The sequence below is a fragment of the Glandiceps talaboti genome, chromosome 6 (genome assembly GCF_964340395.1).
Source record: "Glandiceps talaboti chromosome 6, keGlaTala1.1, whole genome shotgun sequence".
Lineage (NCBI taxonomy): Eukaryota > Metazoa > Hemichordata > Enteropneusta > Spengelidae > Glandiceps > Glandiceps talaboti.
The window spans coordinates 25799320-25817340 of record NC_135554.1 but is presented as its reverse complement, the minus strand read 5'-3'; the positions used below and the strand labels follow the sequence as shown (position 1 = coordinate 25817340).

Sequence of the window (18021 nt, the reverse complement as noted above, 5' to 3'; positions counted from 1 at the left end):
GTGAGTGAATTTTGTAAAAATGTGATAATAATGTGGTGTAGGAGGTATTTGTTATGTCTGTGTATCCTCAGTAAACACCTCTAGCACCTAGAGTAGTTTGTTACATAATGTATCAATTATGTGGGAATGAAACCTACATGTTGATATTTCCTTACCAGATATGAGATCTATTAATATCTAAAAATATCATTCACTAAAAAGAATTACCAGGAAATAGAACTTCATAGTCTGAGCCTTCAGGTTTGTTTGTCTTCTGGAAGTAAATGCCATTTCAACTAAGATATGCCAACTTTCTCCATATCATATAATTTTACACCAGACGATGATGTGCTGTCAAAAAATCTGCTGTGGTGTTCAGAGATTTCTTGTGCATACAGTATACATAACATCTCTATTTTGCCGTAGCATAGGACTTTAAATGTATGATTGTAATGAAGTCAATTTCAGTTGACAAAATTTTGTATAAAACAAAACATTTTACTTGCATGCAGTATACTTTATCAAGGTAAAAATGTCAGACACCGTGATGTCAAGAAGTCTTAACATCGAGTAGAAAGATTATCCTAACTTGAGTGTGGGTTGAGTATTCAAAATATGCTGTCAGTGTGTGCAACTTTGTGGTAAAAATCACTGCATAGAATTGTAAAAACAGTTAGAAATATTAAAATCAAGTCATATTTGTTTCACTCCAGATAAATCACAGCTATTTTGAATTTTAATGATTTGTAGCAAACGTTGCACAACACAACGATAGAATTCTTAGTATTATTTGCAAGGTTAATTTTGTAATCTCTAAATACTTTGTAAGTAATATAGCACTTTGCAGGCTAAATGGTTCTGTGAACAATAAATCTCTCTGTACAGCTTAATTACCATAGAAACATCATCCCTTTTAGTAGTTTTACATAAATTATGCAAGCCCACAATGCATTGGGTTGTAGGTTTCACTGTAGTTTACATAGTAGGGTATTTGTAGCTGGTAGATCTCACAGAGTTGGTATAGCCATACACGTAGGTCTCACAGAGTTGGTATATAGCATAGCCCTGCATCTACTATCAGTTTTCATTGAAATGTGAGTAGGCGATTATTTAATTTTAGTTTTATCGACTCAAGTTTGATAGAAATTAGCGTGTGTGTTCTTATTGCAGCATATATATAGTGCAGTGTGAATCCAGTGTGAAAACTATACTACATCTGTGGTTTGAGTCAGGTATCAAATTGCTTATGAGAGTTTTGACATATTAGTTCTCTCAACCTCTCTGTGTTACAATTGAGGAAATACTGTACAAAGTCCAGAATAGCCTGGCTCCAAATTATCTGAATGATTTTAGAGGCATTCGAGAAGTGCACACTCATAACACACGTGCAGCAGACAGAGATGAACTTTACATCCCAAAACATAGAACACAGTTTTTTAGGAAGAGTTTTTTATATAATGGTGTTAAAACCTGGAATGATTTAAGTATTGATATTAAATCATGCTCCACTCTTCAGTCTTTTAAACGTAAATGTAAATGTCATCTTTTAGAAAACAGTTAGTTTAGTAGTTGCCTGGCTGTTCTTCTGGCTTTTGCCATTTTACTCACCCTTGTATTTGTTTTAATGGTTTAGTATTTTTAATGTATATATTGTATATTTTTATCTCGACACTGTGTGAGAAGAGCCTTTGGCTCAACAGTCTATCGAGTTTAAATAAAGTCTAATAATAATAATAATAATAATAACTGCAAATAGTGAAATTAGATTTGGTGTCCTAGTTTTGATTTTTGCTGCAAATTTTAATATAGTCTGAATTTCTAATATTTATCAAATGATGAAGTTCTAGCAGCGTTCATCTTATTATGACTTGTGGATAAATAACTACATGATGTGACTATTTGTACATATGTTTATCTGAGCATAGTACTAAAATTTTGTAATTTCATGTTCACTTTTATAGGAGACAATACAAGTTAGTTTTTTCCACAAACGCATTGAATTAGTATAGTTGATTGACAGACGTGTGACACAATTATAAATTTTTCTTTCACCACATTTTTCATGGTAGATTTTATCTAGTTTATACAACATCCAATTTTATCTAATTTATACAACAGCCAATTTCTTTTGATGATGATATCATATGTTTATACTGTGTAGATGGATATTTCACAGTAGTGAAAGGGAAGAGACCTTATGTTCAGTTTTTGTTTATCATTCAATTTACATTTTTTATTTATTAGATTAACAAAATATCGACACAATGTCTGGAGGAGGTAAATGTCAGATTCAGAAACCAGCACCCAATTTCTGTGCCACAGCTGTTAATAAAAATGGTGAATTTATTGACGTGAAGTTGTCAGACTACAAAGGTAAGTTTGTAGATCATTGCCATCTTTTATGCTTGAATTAATTTTGACGCAATCACCAACTCTCGTTGTCTTCTTGGAAAAGTTGGTTCTTTTTATACATTACTGTGCCAAGGCAGTGAAAACCAGTCATAGAAAAATGGCAGTTAATCACCAACAATCGATTGCCCCAATATTTGCATGTGTTTTACATGTTCCAGAGTACTTTGGGGAAGTCTCTGAAATAATGGTTTCTTCATCAGAAACCTCTGGAGGGGTGTACATCCCCTCAAAGTTTAACATTTTTGGAAACAGAAATCACCGACTTGACCCATTTGACACAACATTTGACCAGTTGGTGGCCCAAGAGGGTGAATCTCTCCCATACATGAAATCGGCAACGCTGATCACCAACTTGACCCAATTAGGGATAATGGAATTGTTTGCATGTACATTTAACACTTCAATGATCATAATCATAATAAAATCTGTAAGAGTTATAAACTTATAGTTCATTGAGCTATACATGTACTCATCAATACTGTGTTTCCTAGTAACCTTTGATAATAAAGTATGTGTAATAATGAAATAAACCGTACATTGTACATCCTGACTGGTATCTTTGATTCTAGTATTGATAAAAATTCCACACTTCAAATCTCGAGTTGTTGTCTAGTTCATCTCAGAGAGTACTTTGAATTATTTCAAAGATTTGAGTGTACAAATAACAAAATGAATAAATATGTCAGTTCCCTACTCATCTTCAGTTTTTAATTTCCTTTATTTCTCTGTTTATTTCATTACTTATAAATTCAATATTTGATTTCTGTTTATTTATAGTAATGCTGTCTTCTGTCTCAGTAATGTTATCAAACTGTAGTAATTCAATGTATTGTGATCAATATATTTGCCAAACTTAAAACGACCTGTGTAGTAGTACAGTATTTTTATTAAGGATATAATGTAAGTTAAATCTATTGGAGATCCCAGTCATTTTACATGGTCATCCTTACAGTAATCATCAGTAATTTTACAACCCATAAAAGCGTTTTCTGTATGTACCACAGTCATTTATAACATCCATATCAAGTGTAAACGTATACTGTTTCATTTGCTAATTGACCACATTAGAAAGGCCACATGCTAGACTTGTATAAATACCAATTGGAACAGTATATTTTTACACTTGATATGAATGCTATAAATGAATGTAGCACATAGAGAAAGTGCTTTACTTCAGTGTTACTCATTGTACCAAATTCATTGTGTACATTACCATGGTTACCATACTTGCACAAATCAGTGTGAGAACATGATTTCTAAAATATACTTATGCTTATAGGCAGTGGATATTGTGTTACAATCTAAACTTACAAGTATTTTTCCCACCCTGTCTCTACTTTCATAGCAATGCAGTGACAGCATCGGTCTCTAAAATATTCTTCTTGTCAGTGGAATATTGTTATGAATTAACTTCTATATATATATATATATGTTTTCCCACCCTGTCTCTACTTTTGTATACTGGTATCTAAGCAGTTAATAGAAAGTTATTCTCAAAAATTCAGAAATGTTTTTTTCAATGACAGGGAGAGAAATGATAAAATATAGTGAGAATACAAGTATGGCAGGTCAGATTGATAAACTGACAATTTCTGTAACCTGTATGTCAATTAGTACCAATTACTAATTAATTAAACTGTCATGGATATGTCATTATAATATGAAGTAAAAGCAATTTGTGGATGAGAAATTATGTTGCTGAATTGCACAAAATTAGGTCAAAATCAAGAAACCGGAACTAGACATTCATAAATTTATAGTTGGTGGACATGTCAGTCATTTATAAAATGTTTTATGACAAAAACATTCATGATTGATTTAGTTTGCAGCCCAACACCGTTTCCATAGTAACACAGTTGTATTAGTTTATTTAAAAAAAACATGTATGTCAAAGAAATTAAAAAAGTATTGATTTTTATGTAAATGTAATTTAGACCCCATGTTGTGAAAAGTGGATTAGTTTTAATATCAGTTTTAAGTGGTCTTTGTCAAATGTCAGTCAAATTAGCAACGGTGATCAGTACATAACAAATGTGTCTGTGTTAAGCAGTTATTTTACTCAAAGTGAATTCTATAATCATTTTATACAAAATGTCACAGGAGATAACATTGTAAAGGGTAGTTGTTGCAGTGTACAGTGTAGAAAACTACAGAATACATAATAATAATCAGTCTTGTAATGTTACCAAACTACAGGTCAACCCTGTAATCATTTTATGCAAAATATGACAGGAGACAGCATTGTAATGGTGGTAGTTGAACTGCACTGTGAAAAAAACCTACAAATAGTTAATCTTACACCATATTATGTAAATGTCAAAATTATGTCAATGTAAAATTATTTAATTCTGCTCAAGTCAACAACAAACCTTTAACTGGAATTGGCAATATCTTGATAATGTAGAGGGGAAAAATGATAAAAATCGTCAATATGCTGTATGGAATTCAGGGGTGAACAATTCCACTGGTCCTGGGTCCAGGACTAACAATTTTTTTGGGTGGACCACACAAATTTGAACTTGTCTGGTCCATCAGACCAGTACTTTACTTTTAATAACTATGTTAAAAAGTCGTCTGAATATACAGATTCATAGGCAAGATTTAATGTTTCACATTAGCTGGACCTGGGACCACTAATTCTTTCAGCAGAACCACTGGATATTTAATGGCACTGGTCCAGGGACCACCAGTTCACAAAATGATTTGTTCACCCCTGGACTTTAATCCATGTTGTGTATGTTTTAATGTAACATCTGTGAACTTTGTCGTGTTTTATCTATATTAATAATAACCCAGAAATAGTCTGGATTTAGTATACTTGGAGGATTAGACGCCATGTGTTTGTGATGTATTGTATGCATTATACAAGATATGCATGCAGTGATGTATGTATGTATGTATGTATGTATGTATGTGTGTGTGTGTGTGTGTGTATGTGTGTGTGTGTGTGTGTGTGTGTGTGTGTGTGTGTGTGTGTATGTTTACTGTTTTTATTTATGTTGTGTCTCAGAGCATTGTACAGAAAATTATAACTACTCTGGAACAGAAATATATTGAAACAGAAATAACCATTAAAAAACAGAGAAAAACATAATTTTACACAAAGACAGATAATCTAAAAACAAAGACCTAAAAAGTAAATTGAAAACAGGTCTTTGCAAAATGATGCAAAAAACAACCATGATACTTTATAAAAGTATGTAAAAATTATCAAGTGTGTAGAAAATAATTATTAGTAAAATAGTAAAAATAGAATGAAATAAAACAAAAATAAGTGGGTCTTCGCATTCTTATGATCCAACAATATTTACGCAAACCACAAGAAACTCAATTAAAACAATACTCACTTCCCTGTCCACAAGAGAAGCAAAACAATTTCACATTTTGAACTTTTGAAATAACCTGCATGACTCCAAGACATGATGAAAACATTGACCAGGGATGTAGCTAATTCTACCAGTGTGTTGAAAATCTCAGAAATTAAATATTGGTAGTAAAGATTTTAACGGACTCTTTATCAAACTCAATTTTACCAATCACAAGTCCATTTCTCCTAATTGAACTGACTGCAGCTAACAAGCTCAAAAAGTAGATGGAAATATTTTATTGAATCAATGAAGAATTTACTGACAGTAGTTGGTAAATAGGTGAAATATGAAAGAATCCTGTGGTTTTTACCAGTTACAGGCTGTAATCTACACCCCCTGATACTAATATTCAATTTTTCCATGGAGCAAACTTTGTGTAATTTTTACTTGAATATGTGCCAATGTTTCCTGTGTCCTATAATAGCACTACTGTCTCTTGAAATATTATATTGCATTGAATACAATCGCTGTAATGGTTTTGATATGGCTAGTACACATGCAAGTACTGATAAGGCTAAATAAACTAAGATGGTGTAGTTGAGATTACTGAACACTACTTAGTTTTACCCTGCCAATCTGTGTTCTATTTAGTATAAAGCAAACTATCATGAAAACATGAAAAATGGTAATTTGCAAAAATTACTCAAAAAGGAACTTGTCATGACCCCCCCCCCCCCGAACAACAACAATAAATAAACAACAACAAATGAACAGAAACAAACGAACAACCAATTTAAAGGATCACTTCCAAACCATCCCATTTTGAAAGCCTTGTGATCGAGACCACAGCAGTTTTATTTGGCCTAAGTACAGCAAAGTAGATGGAAATACCGAGTTGATTCCTGCAGGAGAAGAGAACATCCATTTCCTGTACGTAGAGGACTCTAGATCTATAGCCCAACTATCTGTTTAGAATGCAACATAAATTTTGTCAACTGGACTGTTTCAAATAAGTCATCATGTAAATTTAAATCACTCAATCTACTGTTGTGATGGAAAACATTGGTCAGAAGTCTAGCTCATTTTACAAGTGTAGTGAGATCTGGAAAAACAAAGTTTGGATACTGGGAATGGTATTTTAATTTGTAGGCCTTTCCAAAATTTGCCATGGTGACGGTCTACTTCTGTCTGTGTGTACCTTGGGGTAGGCATGGTATAGGTTACTTGGTTAATCATAGAGCACTGTTGCTTTCCTCAATGTCTGAACAAAAGAAAAAACATCCCTGATTTACACTTTTACAGAATACCAAGGGACAAAGCTCTGAAGAAACGATACTATGAGGTGATGAGACCCCCAATTTGAGTGAGGGCGCTGTATTGTAAATTTCCTATTTGCAGTCTGGAATGGCCTAATCTGCGAATTAACCATTTGTTGCAAAGTAAAGGTGTAAAAAGTTGCGTTATGATGATCGAAATGTTGTAAAATGAAATACTCATGTCAATCTTCTGTCTTTCTCTTGTATTTTTCAGGAAAATACTTGGTCCTTTTCTTTTACCCATTGGATTTGTAAGTATTGTATTTCTATTTTTGTGCAATCCATGTATATAACATAAATTATAATATTTGTCTCCTTTCATCAGATTTCAGTGTTTTGAATTAAATCCTGTAGTAGGAGAGAAACTGCAGGAAAAAATTTTGATAAAAATAAACACTTTGAATTCGTTATCCAATGAAGTATGATGGTCAAATTATAAAACTTTTCACGTGCAATTTCTGGATATCTAATACAAGATATGATGTGTGGCATAATATTAGTTTGGGTGTAAATAAACAGTTATCTGGTACAGCTGGATACAACTTTTTAAAAGTATGATGCCCTTTGATCTCTCTGGCTCTGCTGCACTAATGAGATAGTACCACCAAGACCGTCGTGTTCAAAACATTGGCTGCCTTTATCTAGTGATACATGTATACTTGAATAGAGAAACAATCGTACATTGCAGGATGTCACTTTAAAATGGCTGGTAAAATTACTGTGGACCCAATTAGTATGAGAAAGGAAGCTGCGGTAGTGCATACAGTACTTGTTTTTTCCGTTTTTTTTGAAAATCTATACATGTAGGTAATTTAGAAATGAAACACTGAGATGTATATCCTGCAGTCCATATATATCCTATTGATAGACATGTACTTCCTAGCGTGGGATGCAGTTGCCATGGGTAACAATACATGTATTGTTTAGATTAGAAAGATGATGCAACAGAACTAAAGATATTTAGTAATAAAATTTCTACTCACAAATCAAAAAATTACTTGGAAACAAATCCCACATTTTTGCTGATGTCTTAATTGTCAGCATTGTATAGGTTGTACTACAATGAAGTGTTGTCACAATCCTGATGAGATGTCAACAAAAATGTTGGATTCGCTTCCAAGAAAATGTTTTGACTGGGTGTGCAAATTTTCATTACTAAGTATGAACCCAGAGTCTATGAACATTCATTCTAGCTGAACTAAATATAGCACTGTCTATGACAATACAATGTGTATTAGTTGACACTTATTTCCTCCAAAAGAGGATTTATTCATGGCTCTTTCAGAGGTTCTGCATCACACCAGTGTCCATTTCTGAAACGTAGGAAGAAAGGTTTTATGAGTTGTGTTACCATTGGCAACAGATGGAATTAAAAACACGATAATAAACTATTCTTTAATGTCACATAGTAGAAAATGAATATTTTATGAAGAGATCGTAATAATTCATAAAAGGACTCTGGCTTTTCATACAGCTGTATAAGATGACAATCTCGTCGTTTCTATAATGGATAGATTAGATCAGAATAGATAATAGATCAGATTATATATATATATATATATATATATATATATTATAGATCATATCAAATACAATGTAGAATAATGTCTTGGTGTTCTTGCAAAAATCAAAACAATTAACAAGATAAAACACAACAACACAACACAGCACAGCACAGCACAGCACAATACAACACAACACAACACAACACAGCACAGCACAGCAAAGCAAAATACAACACAACACAGCACAGCACAGCACAGCAAAATACAACACAACACAGCACAGCACAGCACTGCACAGCAAAATACAACACAACACAAAACACAACACAACATAAAATCATGAACACAATATTGAAAACATAAAAGGCTTAATAGAAATCTGAAATTGTAAAAAGTGGTAAAGCTTTTCTAGATAAAATTCTACTCATGCACTGCTTGGGAATAAAAGCTGTTCACCACACAGTTCTTGATCTGAATATTTGATGCGTTTCTCCAGGGAAGCAATTGGAAAAGGTTGCCTGCTGGTGTGGAATATATTGTTAACATACCATTGCATTATGGATACAAGTTGACTGATCATGTACATGCACCAATACAAATATGTATTAGTTACTGGTAATCCTATTCTGTAATTTGAGATTAATAAATTATGATTTTAATATGTCATATTTCAAATTAATATTTGTATTCCTCTATTTATGTTCTTGAACTGCCATTTGTAATATTACATATTACTCTTAAAATATACAAACATAAAAAACATATACAAAAAAAACATATACAAAAAAAATGTTACTCTTAAAGTCTGTTCACAGTAATCAGTATTTCTCTCTAACATCTTACTTGATATGTGGAATCTCCCCAGGAGACAATCGTTAAAATCCTTGAAGTCATGTATGTCATCAACTTACACAATTAATTTTATTGAGTCCTTTCCCAATAATAAGACAAGTTAGTAGGAGAATTACAGTCTTTTGAGATGAATTGCATAGGACAGGACATAAAATATGAGTAGTCTTTGACACATAGACTTCAATACATTGTATCTACTCTACCAAAGTTATATAAAAATTAATGGAAAATTGTAGCTGAAACCGTTCACGTGGCTAAATCTCAGTTCTGACTTTCAAGTATAGAAGTTAAACTCAAGCCATCATATGGATCATTTACAATGAAAGGTCATTTTTAGCTAGCCCAATAAAGCAACAAAAATAAAGCCTGTTCCCTGCACTGTTGAGGTACATAGTTAGCTGGTTGTACCTCCCAACCCTATAGTCTGTTCCCTGCACTGTTGAGAAACATCATTAGCTGGTTGTACCTCCCAACCCTATAGTCTGTTTCCTGCACTGTTGAGGTACATAGCTGGTTTTACCTCCTAATCCTGGTATACTAGGGCTGGGAGGTACATGTACAGCCAGCTAACAATTTATCTCAGCACAAGGAACAGACTAGTGTGAATAAAGAAGTACACATGTAAACAGATATTACAGTACAAGCATATGGCATCAGGGTAATAGCCTGTCGTGATTGACAATTGTAAAATATTTGACCAACTGAAAGTATTGATGACAGATTTAACTCATGCTGACAAGATGTATCACTCACTATACATGTATGTTGAACAGAGATACCTATTAATAAGAATGACAGAAAGATTTGCCACATTTGAAATAAATATTCATCAAATCCTCCCTATATATTTGATATTCAATATTTACACATTGTTGTACAAGTCATGGGTTTTCATTCCCCTCTGCCCCCACCCCCACCCCAACCCCCCACATACATATAAATTACACTACTATATTGACTGAGTATTATTTTTAGTTTTGCAAGGGCAAATGTCCTCAATTAAAAAAAATTCCCAGTCTTGTCTCTGTGAGTACACTCGCCCAACTGTTTGCAATCAATCACTTAGTTCGTTATTTACTAAAGAACATACTGCTGATGTTTGAAAACATATTTTATTCAAATAAAGAATGAAGAAATCTCAAGAGACTTGAGCAAATATAACTTCAATAATCTGTAGAGAAAGTATTTTTGCAAAACAACCACATTTCAGGTTATTTGTTCTGTGAACATTTCAGCTATGAAAAAGAGGTAAATAAGTAATTATAATTTTACCTTTTTGCTTGCGGAATGTTAAGAGTCGGCTGCTAAAACTAAACACACAGAAACATGCTTTTTGTTTTCTGACCTAATATCAGGAATGTCCAACTGAGCTCTGTATGTGGTCATGTCTAATTGAAAGTAGTCTATTTCATAAGAGTAATTGCACCATCAATTTATGAGAGCTATCATCTCATCATTGCAATCCATCACATTGTTGCTAGGTATTCAGCCATTTTTAGTCAATTTTGAGATGGCATTCAAATTAATGAAGTCACTTTTCTGATCCTAGACTAGACAACTACTAAATCAAACAACACTATCTCCTGTTGGATACTTAAGTTATAGTCAACATCTCGGAAACAATTGGACAGAGAGTATAATTCGGTCGGCACTGATGATTCTGGCCGTTAATCCACATTCCAGACACTATGTACATGTATGACTACCATCTGTCTTTATTTAGCTGTTGTCACATCAGCTGTGGCCATTATAACAGATCTGGCCCATGATGTAATTGCACTGTAACTAAGCAACAAAGTGGCAACCTTTACACAGTTCATCTTTCATCTAAAAGTGGATGGGACTTTAAATTTGTTTTTACAGCATATGGCAAGAATGTAGTGGAAAAGAGTGAATATGAGATGAGCACAGATTGACCACTCAGTTGGATATTTTCATATCTTCCTATAATTTATGATGAGGAATAATTAGACCTATATGCTTGTAGGGTGCCACCAATGATGCTATTGTTCTGTAATTCAATACAAAGTAATTTATCAGCCCTCATCATTTTTTTTCATGAAACATATGTCACATTTGTAATTTGAGGATGGTTTGATGGTTTGCTAGGAAACATATGACATTATTAATGAGAAATGTTACATGAGAGCATTAAATATAATTTCATATTCTGATGAGGCTTGTGACATGTGAGATAGGACAGATAAAAGGGTTCTTTACAATTTTGATACATGTTGACAATAGTAGATAACTGATTTAAATTCAGTTTTTCTACATCAAGTATGTGCTCAAAATAACAAGAGGTATCAGTATCTCAGAAAGAACAGAGAAATTGTAAGAGGGCTTAGTGTATCTGTTACCTTGCTCAGAGAGAATATAGAAAGTACAAGAGAGGTCAGGTCCCCTGTTACCTTGTTCAGAGAGAACACAGAAATTACAAGTGGGCTCAGTACCCCTGTTACCTTGTTCAGAGAGAACACAGAAATTACAAGAGGGCTCAGTATCCCTGTTACCTTGTTCAGAGAGAACACAGAAATTACAAGTGGGCTCAGTACCCCTGTTACCTTGTTCAGGAGTCTAACACAGAAATTATAAAAGATATTAGTGCCCCTCTTCTTATGGAGAACATAATTTGTATAAATACAGTAATACGTTCCCAAATCCTCTTTTAAATTTTACTAGTAGCACTACCTCAATATAAACTCACAACTAGATGGCTATTAGCTGCATTTATCTTATCTCATAGCCTTGCTACTCATGGGGGTGTGTGTCGGTAATCTCAATATAAAGCCCTGATCAGTTTTAATGGATGCAGAAATATCAATTTACTGCCTGGACTATGATCAATTGTAATGGCAGATATATCATATTATACGAATGATGCTACCCACCACTTGTCATAGACAGACAGATTACCATGGAAACATTAAGCTTTTGTCAAATTTTGTACATGATGATACATATTTGTGAACATGTTGGTAATTTGATGCAACTTGGGATTGAAGATAGGCAATATTGATTTTATGATTATAATAATTTCATAATGAAATGTAATTGTATATGTGTCAACTCATATTTATTTTACTTCTGTGAAATAGTTTATTGTTTGCTATTTAGACTCATTCTCACTGAAATCAAAAGCCAATGGAAAATACCGGAGTATTTATGAGTAGTTATGTTAATATGTGTCACTCTAAAATAGAGTGTTCTTGCTAAGGACAGTAAGTAGGTGAAAAAAACACAGCTGAAGTTGAAAAGTTCAGAGGAGTCATTTTGCCATCAGGTCAGAAAATAACAAACACACACACACACACACACACACACACACACTCTCTCTCTCTCTCTCTCTCTCTCTCTCTCTCTCTCTCTCTCTCTCTCTCTCTCTCTCTCTCTCTCTCTTTCTCACACACACACAATAATTAAAATAATTTGTTTTTTATTCCTTGTTTTGTTTCAGTACCTTTGTGTGTCCAACTGAAATCATAGCATTCAGTGATGCTGCAGATAAATTCCGTGCTACCAACTGTGAAGTGTTAGCTTGCTCCGTTGATTCCCAGTTTTCCCATCTAGCATGGTAAGTAGTTGTCTGTCTAGACATAGACATGACAGTCTCAAGCCATTAGCCGTCCAAGTGCTACAATCCTGAGGGTTTGCCTGGTGAACTTGGGTGTCATAAACTTTGTTTGTATCTCTTAAGCTCTTTGCAGCATTACTTATAATAGCCTAATAAAATTGATAACAACTGATATAAGACAGAGAATAGCTTTGCCTCATTTGATTAACTCCTTAGAAATGATCTTACAGCTGTTTACTTGTGTTATGTAAGAGCCCATCATCACATTTGTAAATATTGGTACTCTTTGATAACAAGTCCACTTGCTTGGCTAATGGCTTGTTCCTGTCATGGACAGTGGTAAATGTGATGTCATTTCCTGCAAAGTTTTCCCACCAACCCTTGCAGGAAATCCCCAAAGTTGCAGAACACATGCAAGTGCAGTATCATTTTTTTTTTAAGATTATAAAGTTAAATAAGTTATTTTACTTCTTAAGAAATTATATGCAACTGAATTGTAGCTTGTAAGACTTAATAACAAGCTGGACATTCATCTCAGAAAGTGGTCTCAACCATAGACCCTACACGGCAGAGAGGCATCCCTGTCGGTCTCAACCATAGACCCTACACAGCAGAGACGCATCCCTGTCGGTCTCAACCATAGACCCTACACAGCAGAGACGCATCCCTGTCGGTCTCAACCATAGACCCTACACAGCAGAGACGCATCCCTGTCGGTCTCAACCATAGACCCTACACAGCAGAGACGCATCCCTGTCGGTCTCAACCATAGACCCTACACAGCAGAGAGGCATCCCTGTCGGTCTCAACCATAGACCCTACACAGCAGAGAGGCATCCCTGTCGGTCTCAACCATAGACCCTACACAGCAGAGACGCATCCCTGTCGGTCTCAACCATAGACCCTACACAGCAGAGACGCATCCCTGTCGGTCTCAACCATAGACCCTACACAGCAGAGAGGCATCCCTGTCGGTCTCAACCATAGACCCTACATGGCAGAGAGGCATCCCTGTCGGTCTCAACCATAGACCCTACACAGCAGAGAGGCATCCCTGTTGGTCTCAACCATAGACCCTACACAGCAGAGAGGCATCCCTGTCGGTCTCAACCATAGACCCTACACAGCAGAGACGCATCCCTGTCGGTCTCAACCATAGACCCTACACAGCAGAGAGGCATCCTTGTCGGTCTCAACCATAGACCCTACATGGCAGAGAGGCATCCCTGTCGGTCTCAACCATAGACCCTACACAGCAGAGAGGCATCCCTGTCGGTCTCAACCATAGACCCTACACAGCAGAGAGGCATCCCTGTCGGTCTCAACCATAGACCCTTCACAGCAGAGACGCATCCCTGTCGGTCTCAACCATAGACCCTACACAGCAGAGAGGCATCCCTGTCGGTCTCAACCATAGACCCTACACAGCAGAGACGCATCCCTGTCGGTCTCAACCATAGACCCTACACAGCAGAGACGCATCCCTGTCGGTCTCAACCATAGACCCTACACAGCAGAGACGCATCCCTGTCGGTCTCAACCATAGACCCTACACAGCAGAGACGCATCCCTTTCATGTAGGGGCTAAGTCTCATCCTAATGACTTGCTGATTTTGTTAATTGAGATTATTTTGATCGAAACAGATTAACCAACAAATCCCTTTGTATTTTATTTATCCCTGGGTATTTTTATTTCCTTTGTTGTGTTAGCTTTGCATATAAAACAATAAAACATATTTAGAATTTAAATAAGTTACCATGGTACTACAGAAGTTTGTCTTGTCACTATTCTTGTCAGTGTAATATGGTATGTATATTTTGCGATTGTTTGAATTTTATAGGACAAATACACCACGCAAGAAGGGAGGTGTGGGAGCAATGAACATCCCAATCTTGGCTGACCTTACCAAACAGATCTCTAAAGATTACGGTGTGCTATTAGAAGATCAAGGAGTTGCTTTACGGTAAGTTTACATGTTTCAAATTTATACAATTCAAAGAAATGTTATACACACACTCTTTATCAATCAAATGAATGGGCACTGAAATTGAAATGTTAGTGATATTCCAAAACAATGTTTTCGTACAATGTGTTTTCAATTTGTAATGAAATATGCCAAAATCCGCCTTTTTAAAGACAAAAGATTATATACTTTTGACACTAGGAGTGCTATTCAGAAGCTAAAAAGTGAGCGCCACAATAGTTAAGTACTGTAGGCCTCCTTTGAGAACGCCCCATTTCCCAGCATGTCAAGGCTAATGTCAATGGCATTCTTAGCCAGTCAGAATATGTCAGCTTATTTGTTTGAGATGATGTAATTTTTAGGAACCCATGGACTTAACTTGATGTGTTTTATTGACCACAAGAAGGTATTCATGACCAGAGTTTTAGCTGCTATTTGCCTGAATGTGGGGTGCCCTCTTGTGAGAATTTTGTGAAAAGTGACTGTAGTCACAAAGTGGGTAACTAATACATCGTGATTTTAGTGTCCATGGCAAGACAGGGAAGAAAGCCTCAAAGACATAATCCATTGTAGTGTTCATGTACTGGTCCAGTCTAATTTTAAAGTCCACAATAGTTTTGGCTTGGATGATGTGTTCTGGTAAATTGTTCCATTGAGATCATATGATGCACTGTGAGAAGAAATATTTCCAGTCTGACTGTAGATTTTGCAAGTTTTAGTGAGCGCCCTCTTGTCATGTTGGTTTCGGTGATGCTTGAATAGTCATCCGTGGTAAATTTTGTCAAATAGTGACTGGTATGTTTGTCTATTTCAGTGGATTATTTATCATTGATGATAAAGGCATCTTGAGACAAGTTACCATTAATGACTTGCCCGTTGGACGTTCAGTGGATGAAACATTACGATTGGTGCAAGCATTCCAGTTTACAGACAAATATGGTGAAGGTAAGGCGGCTACCAGAACTTGAATTCTCATAAGTTTACAAGCAAACTCTCATACAATGCTAATTAGTTGTAGAAGTATATACATATTGCATGAAACATAGAGTAGTAGGTATATTATGTACTTGACAATTAACTTGAGTCACTATGCTGTAATGTAATCAAAATTCTGACAAAAGTAGGTAAGTTATCATTACCCTGTTTTTCACTATTCACCTGTTGTTATTTAGTCTAGGTGATTACATCCATGCAATAGGGTGCTAAGCATTAAAAGATTAAAAAAGGTAAAACTTTCTTTCATCATTTGTGAAAACATTGTGTATGAGAACTTGTTCAATTCACAAAGTTAACCTCTGTGTACCAAAAACATATCCATGTTGTCAGGCATTGAGGTGTTCTATGATGCCGTATTTACTCACACCGCATTTAGTTGCATGAATTTAAAATCAATAAAACTAACCAATAACCATTGTTAATGTCCTTTTAGTATGTCCAGCTGGCTGGAAACCAGGTGATGATACAATGAAGCCGGACAACCAAAAGAGTATCGAAGACTACTTTTCAAAACAAAAGTAATGGGATGTCATGAAAGACTAAACATTTCTGAAGTATGCCCTGAAATATATACATATCGTCTGCAGAGTTCCATGGTATACTAGACAAGGTTATTACTAGCTTTATGTTTGTAATTTTATACTTTCCTACCGCACAGTTTAGCACCCTCTAGAGGCCAAGCTTGCCTTTCCTTTGTTTTGTTTTTATTATTTAATAGAGTAGCTAGCCTGCTTCTTGCTCCAGCCTCCAATTCTCTTGATTATTAATTTTCTTACTGCCAATTCAAGGAATTACTTTATCAAAGAGCTATTACTCGGCCGTCAGATTTTCTTAACAGGTTTTATTAAAGAGTTATAGATCTTGAAAATATCCTGACAAGGATTTCATACGGTAGAAAATGTATAAGAGTTTTCGATTTGTAACAGTTAGATTTCAAACATGGAAACAGTTTTATCATAATACATTCATAGCATTGGTTTTGCATATTGTTATTGTCACATGGTCTTGTGTACTGCCATTTGATTGGTCAAGTTTGAGGAATAAAATTTATAGTTGATGGGGAATAGTAAGGAAGCAAAGGGTTTGTTTTGGTATAAAATGATAAAATGATGTAAGAACTCAGACTCTTAAACCTACACTAGCTGTAAAGGGAGTATTATTTTCTTGGAACAGCCAGCTGACATCTTAACTGAAAAATGTTAAAATACCAATAATTAGACACTGTACATGTCAATTAGAGGTCTATTTTATCTAGAAGTAGTAGAGTAATAAGTTGAAATTGTGATTCATTAATGGCACTGATTCTTGGACCCCAAAAATCAATTTGATTGGATGTATTTCACTATACTAAACTGTAGTGCTAAACAAATATGTTTACTCACAAGTGATTCAGTACTGTTCAAGGTATACAATATAATGATTTAAGTCGTTATATTCAACAAATCAGTTTCAAAAAATATTCAAGTTGCAGCTAGTGTAGCTTGCTGGTTGTTTAGTTGTAGCACACACTAGTCTAAAATGTACACAGTAATACATAACTTTACCAGGGTGATGCATGTTTATCCATGCCCAATGTTATTATCTTTACAACAGCATTGTGGTAGAGACTGATGTTTTTACTTGTTCAAGTTTGTTTCTGATTGAATAAAATCATTGGTGAAATCAATTCTGTTCTCTATGAGTTGTATATTTACCATTTCCTACACCATAATCAGAAAAAGACATGCAAGACTTCCTTGAAAGAGAGAGTGATCAAAACACTGAGCATGTGTATGTGCGTACGAATGTGTGTATGTATGTATGTATGTATTTATGCATGTGTACATACGTATGTGTGTGTGTATGTACGTACGTATGTACGTACGTACGTACATACGTATGTATGTAAACATACATATATGTGTGTGTATGTGATGACCTGTTGATGCTCAGTAAACAGGGTGAAAGCTAGACAGAACTTTTGGAAATTTGAGTTGACTTTTATTGAGACCCCATCCAGTTCTCATTTGTGTTTATGTGTGTGTGTATGTATGTATGTATGTATGTATGTATGTATGTAAGTATGTATGTGCATGTGTGTCTGAACTGTCCATGTTTAATGATTTGTATATATGT

The 18021-nt window shown here is 34.9% G+C and overlaps 1 protein-coding gene across 3 annotated transcripts in view; it reads left to right on the top strand.

Moving 5' to 3' along the window:
- The window catches only part of LOC144436105 (peroxiredoxin-like), a 39859-nt gene extending 22299 nt beyond the window's left edge, over nt 1-17560 (top strand). For 2 of the 3 annotated variants that reach the window (XM_078124796.1, XM_078124794.1), the window contains exons 2-7: nt 2224-2352; nt 7230-7266; nt 12830-12946; nt 14788-14910; nt 15725-15855; nt 16340-17560. In XM_078124796.1, the coding sequence (XP_077980922.1) occupies nt 2244-2352; nt 7230-7266; nt 12830-12946; nt 14788-14910; nt 15725-15855; nt 16340-16428 (606 nt within the window). In that variant the 5' untranslated portion in view covers nt 2224-2243 and the 3' untranslated portion in view covers nt 16429-17560. Of the gene's footprint in view, nt 1-947; nt 1074-2223; nt 2353-7229; nt 7267-12829; nt 12947-14787; nt 14911-15724; nt 15856-16339 lie in introns of those variants that run through there. The other variant, XM_078124795.1, reaches the window with a different exon arrangement.
- The last annotated feature ends 461 nt before the right edge of the window (nt 17561-18021 follow it).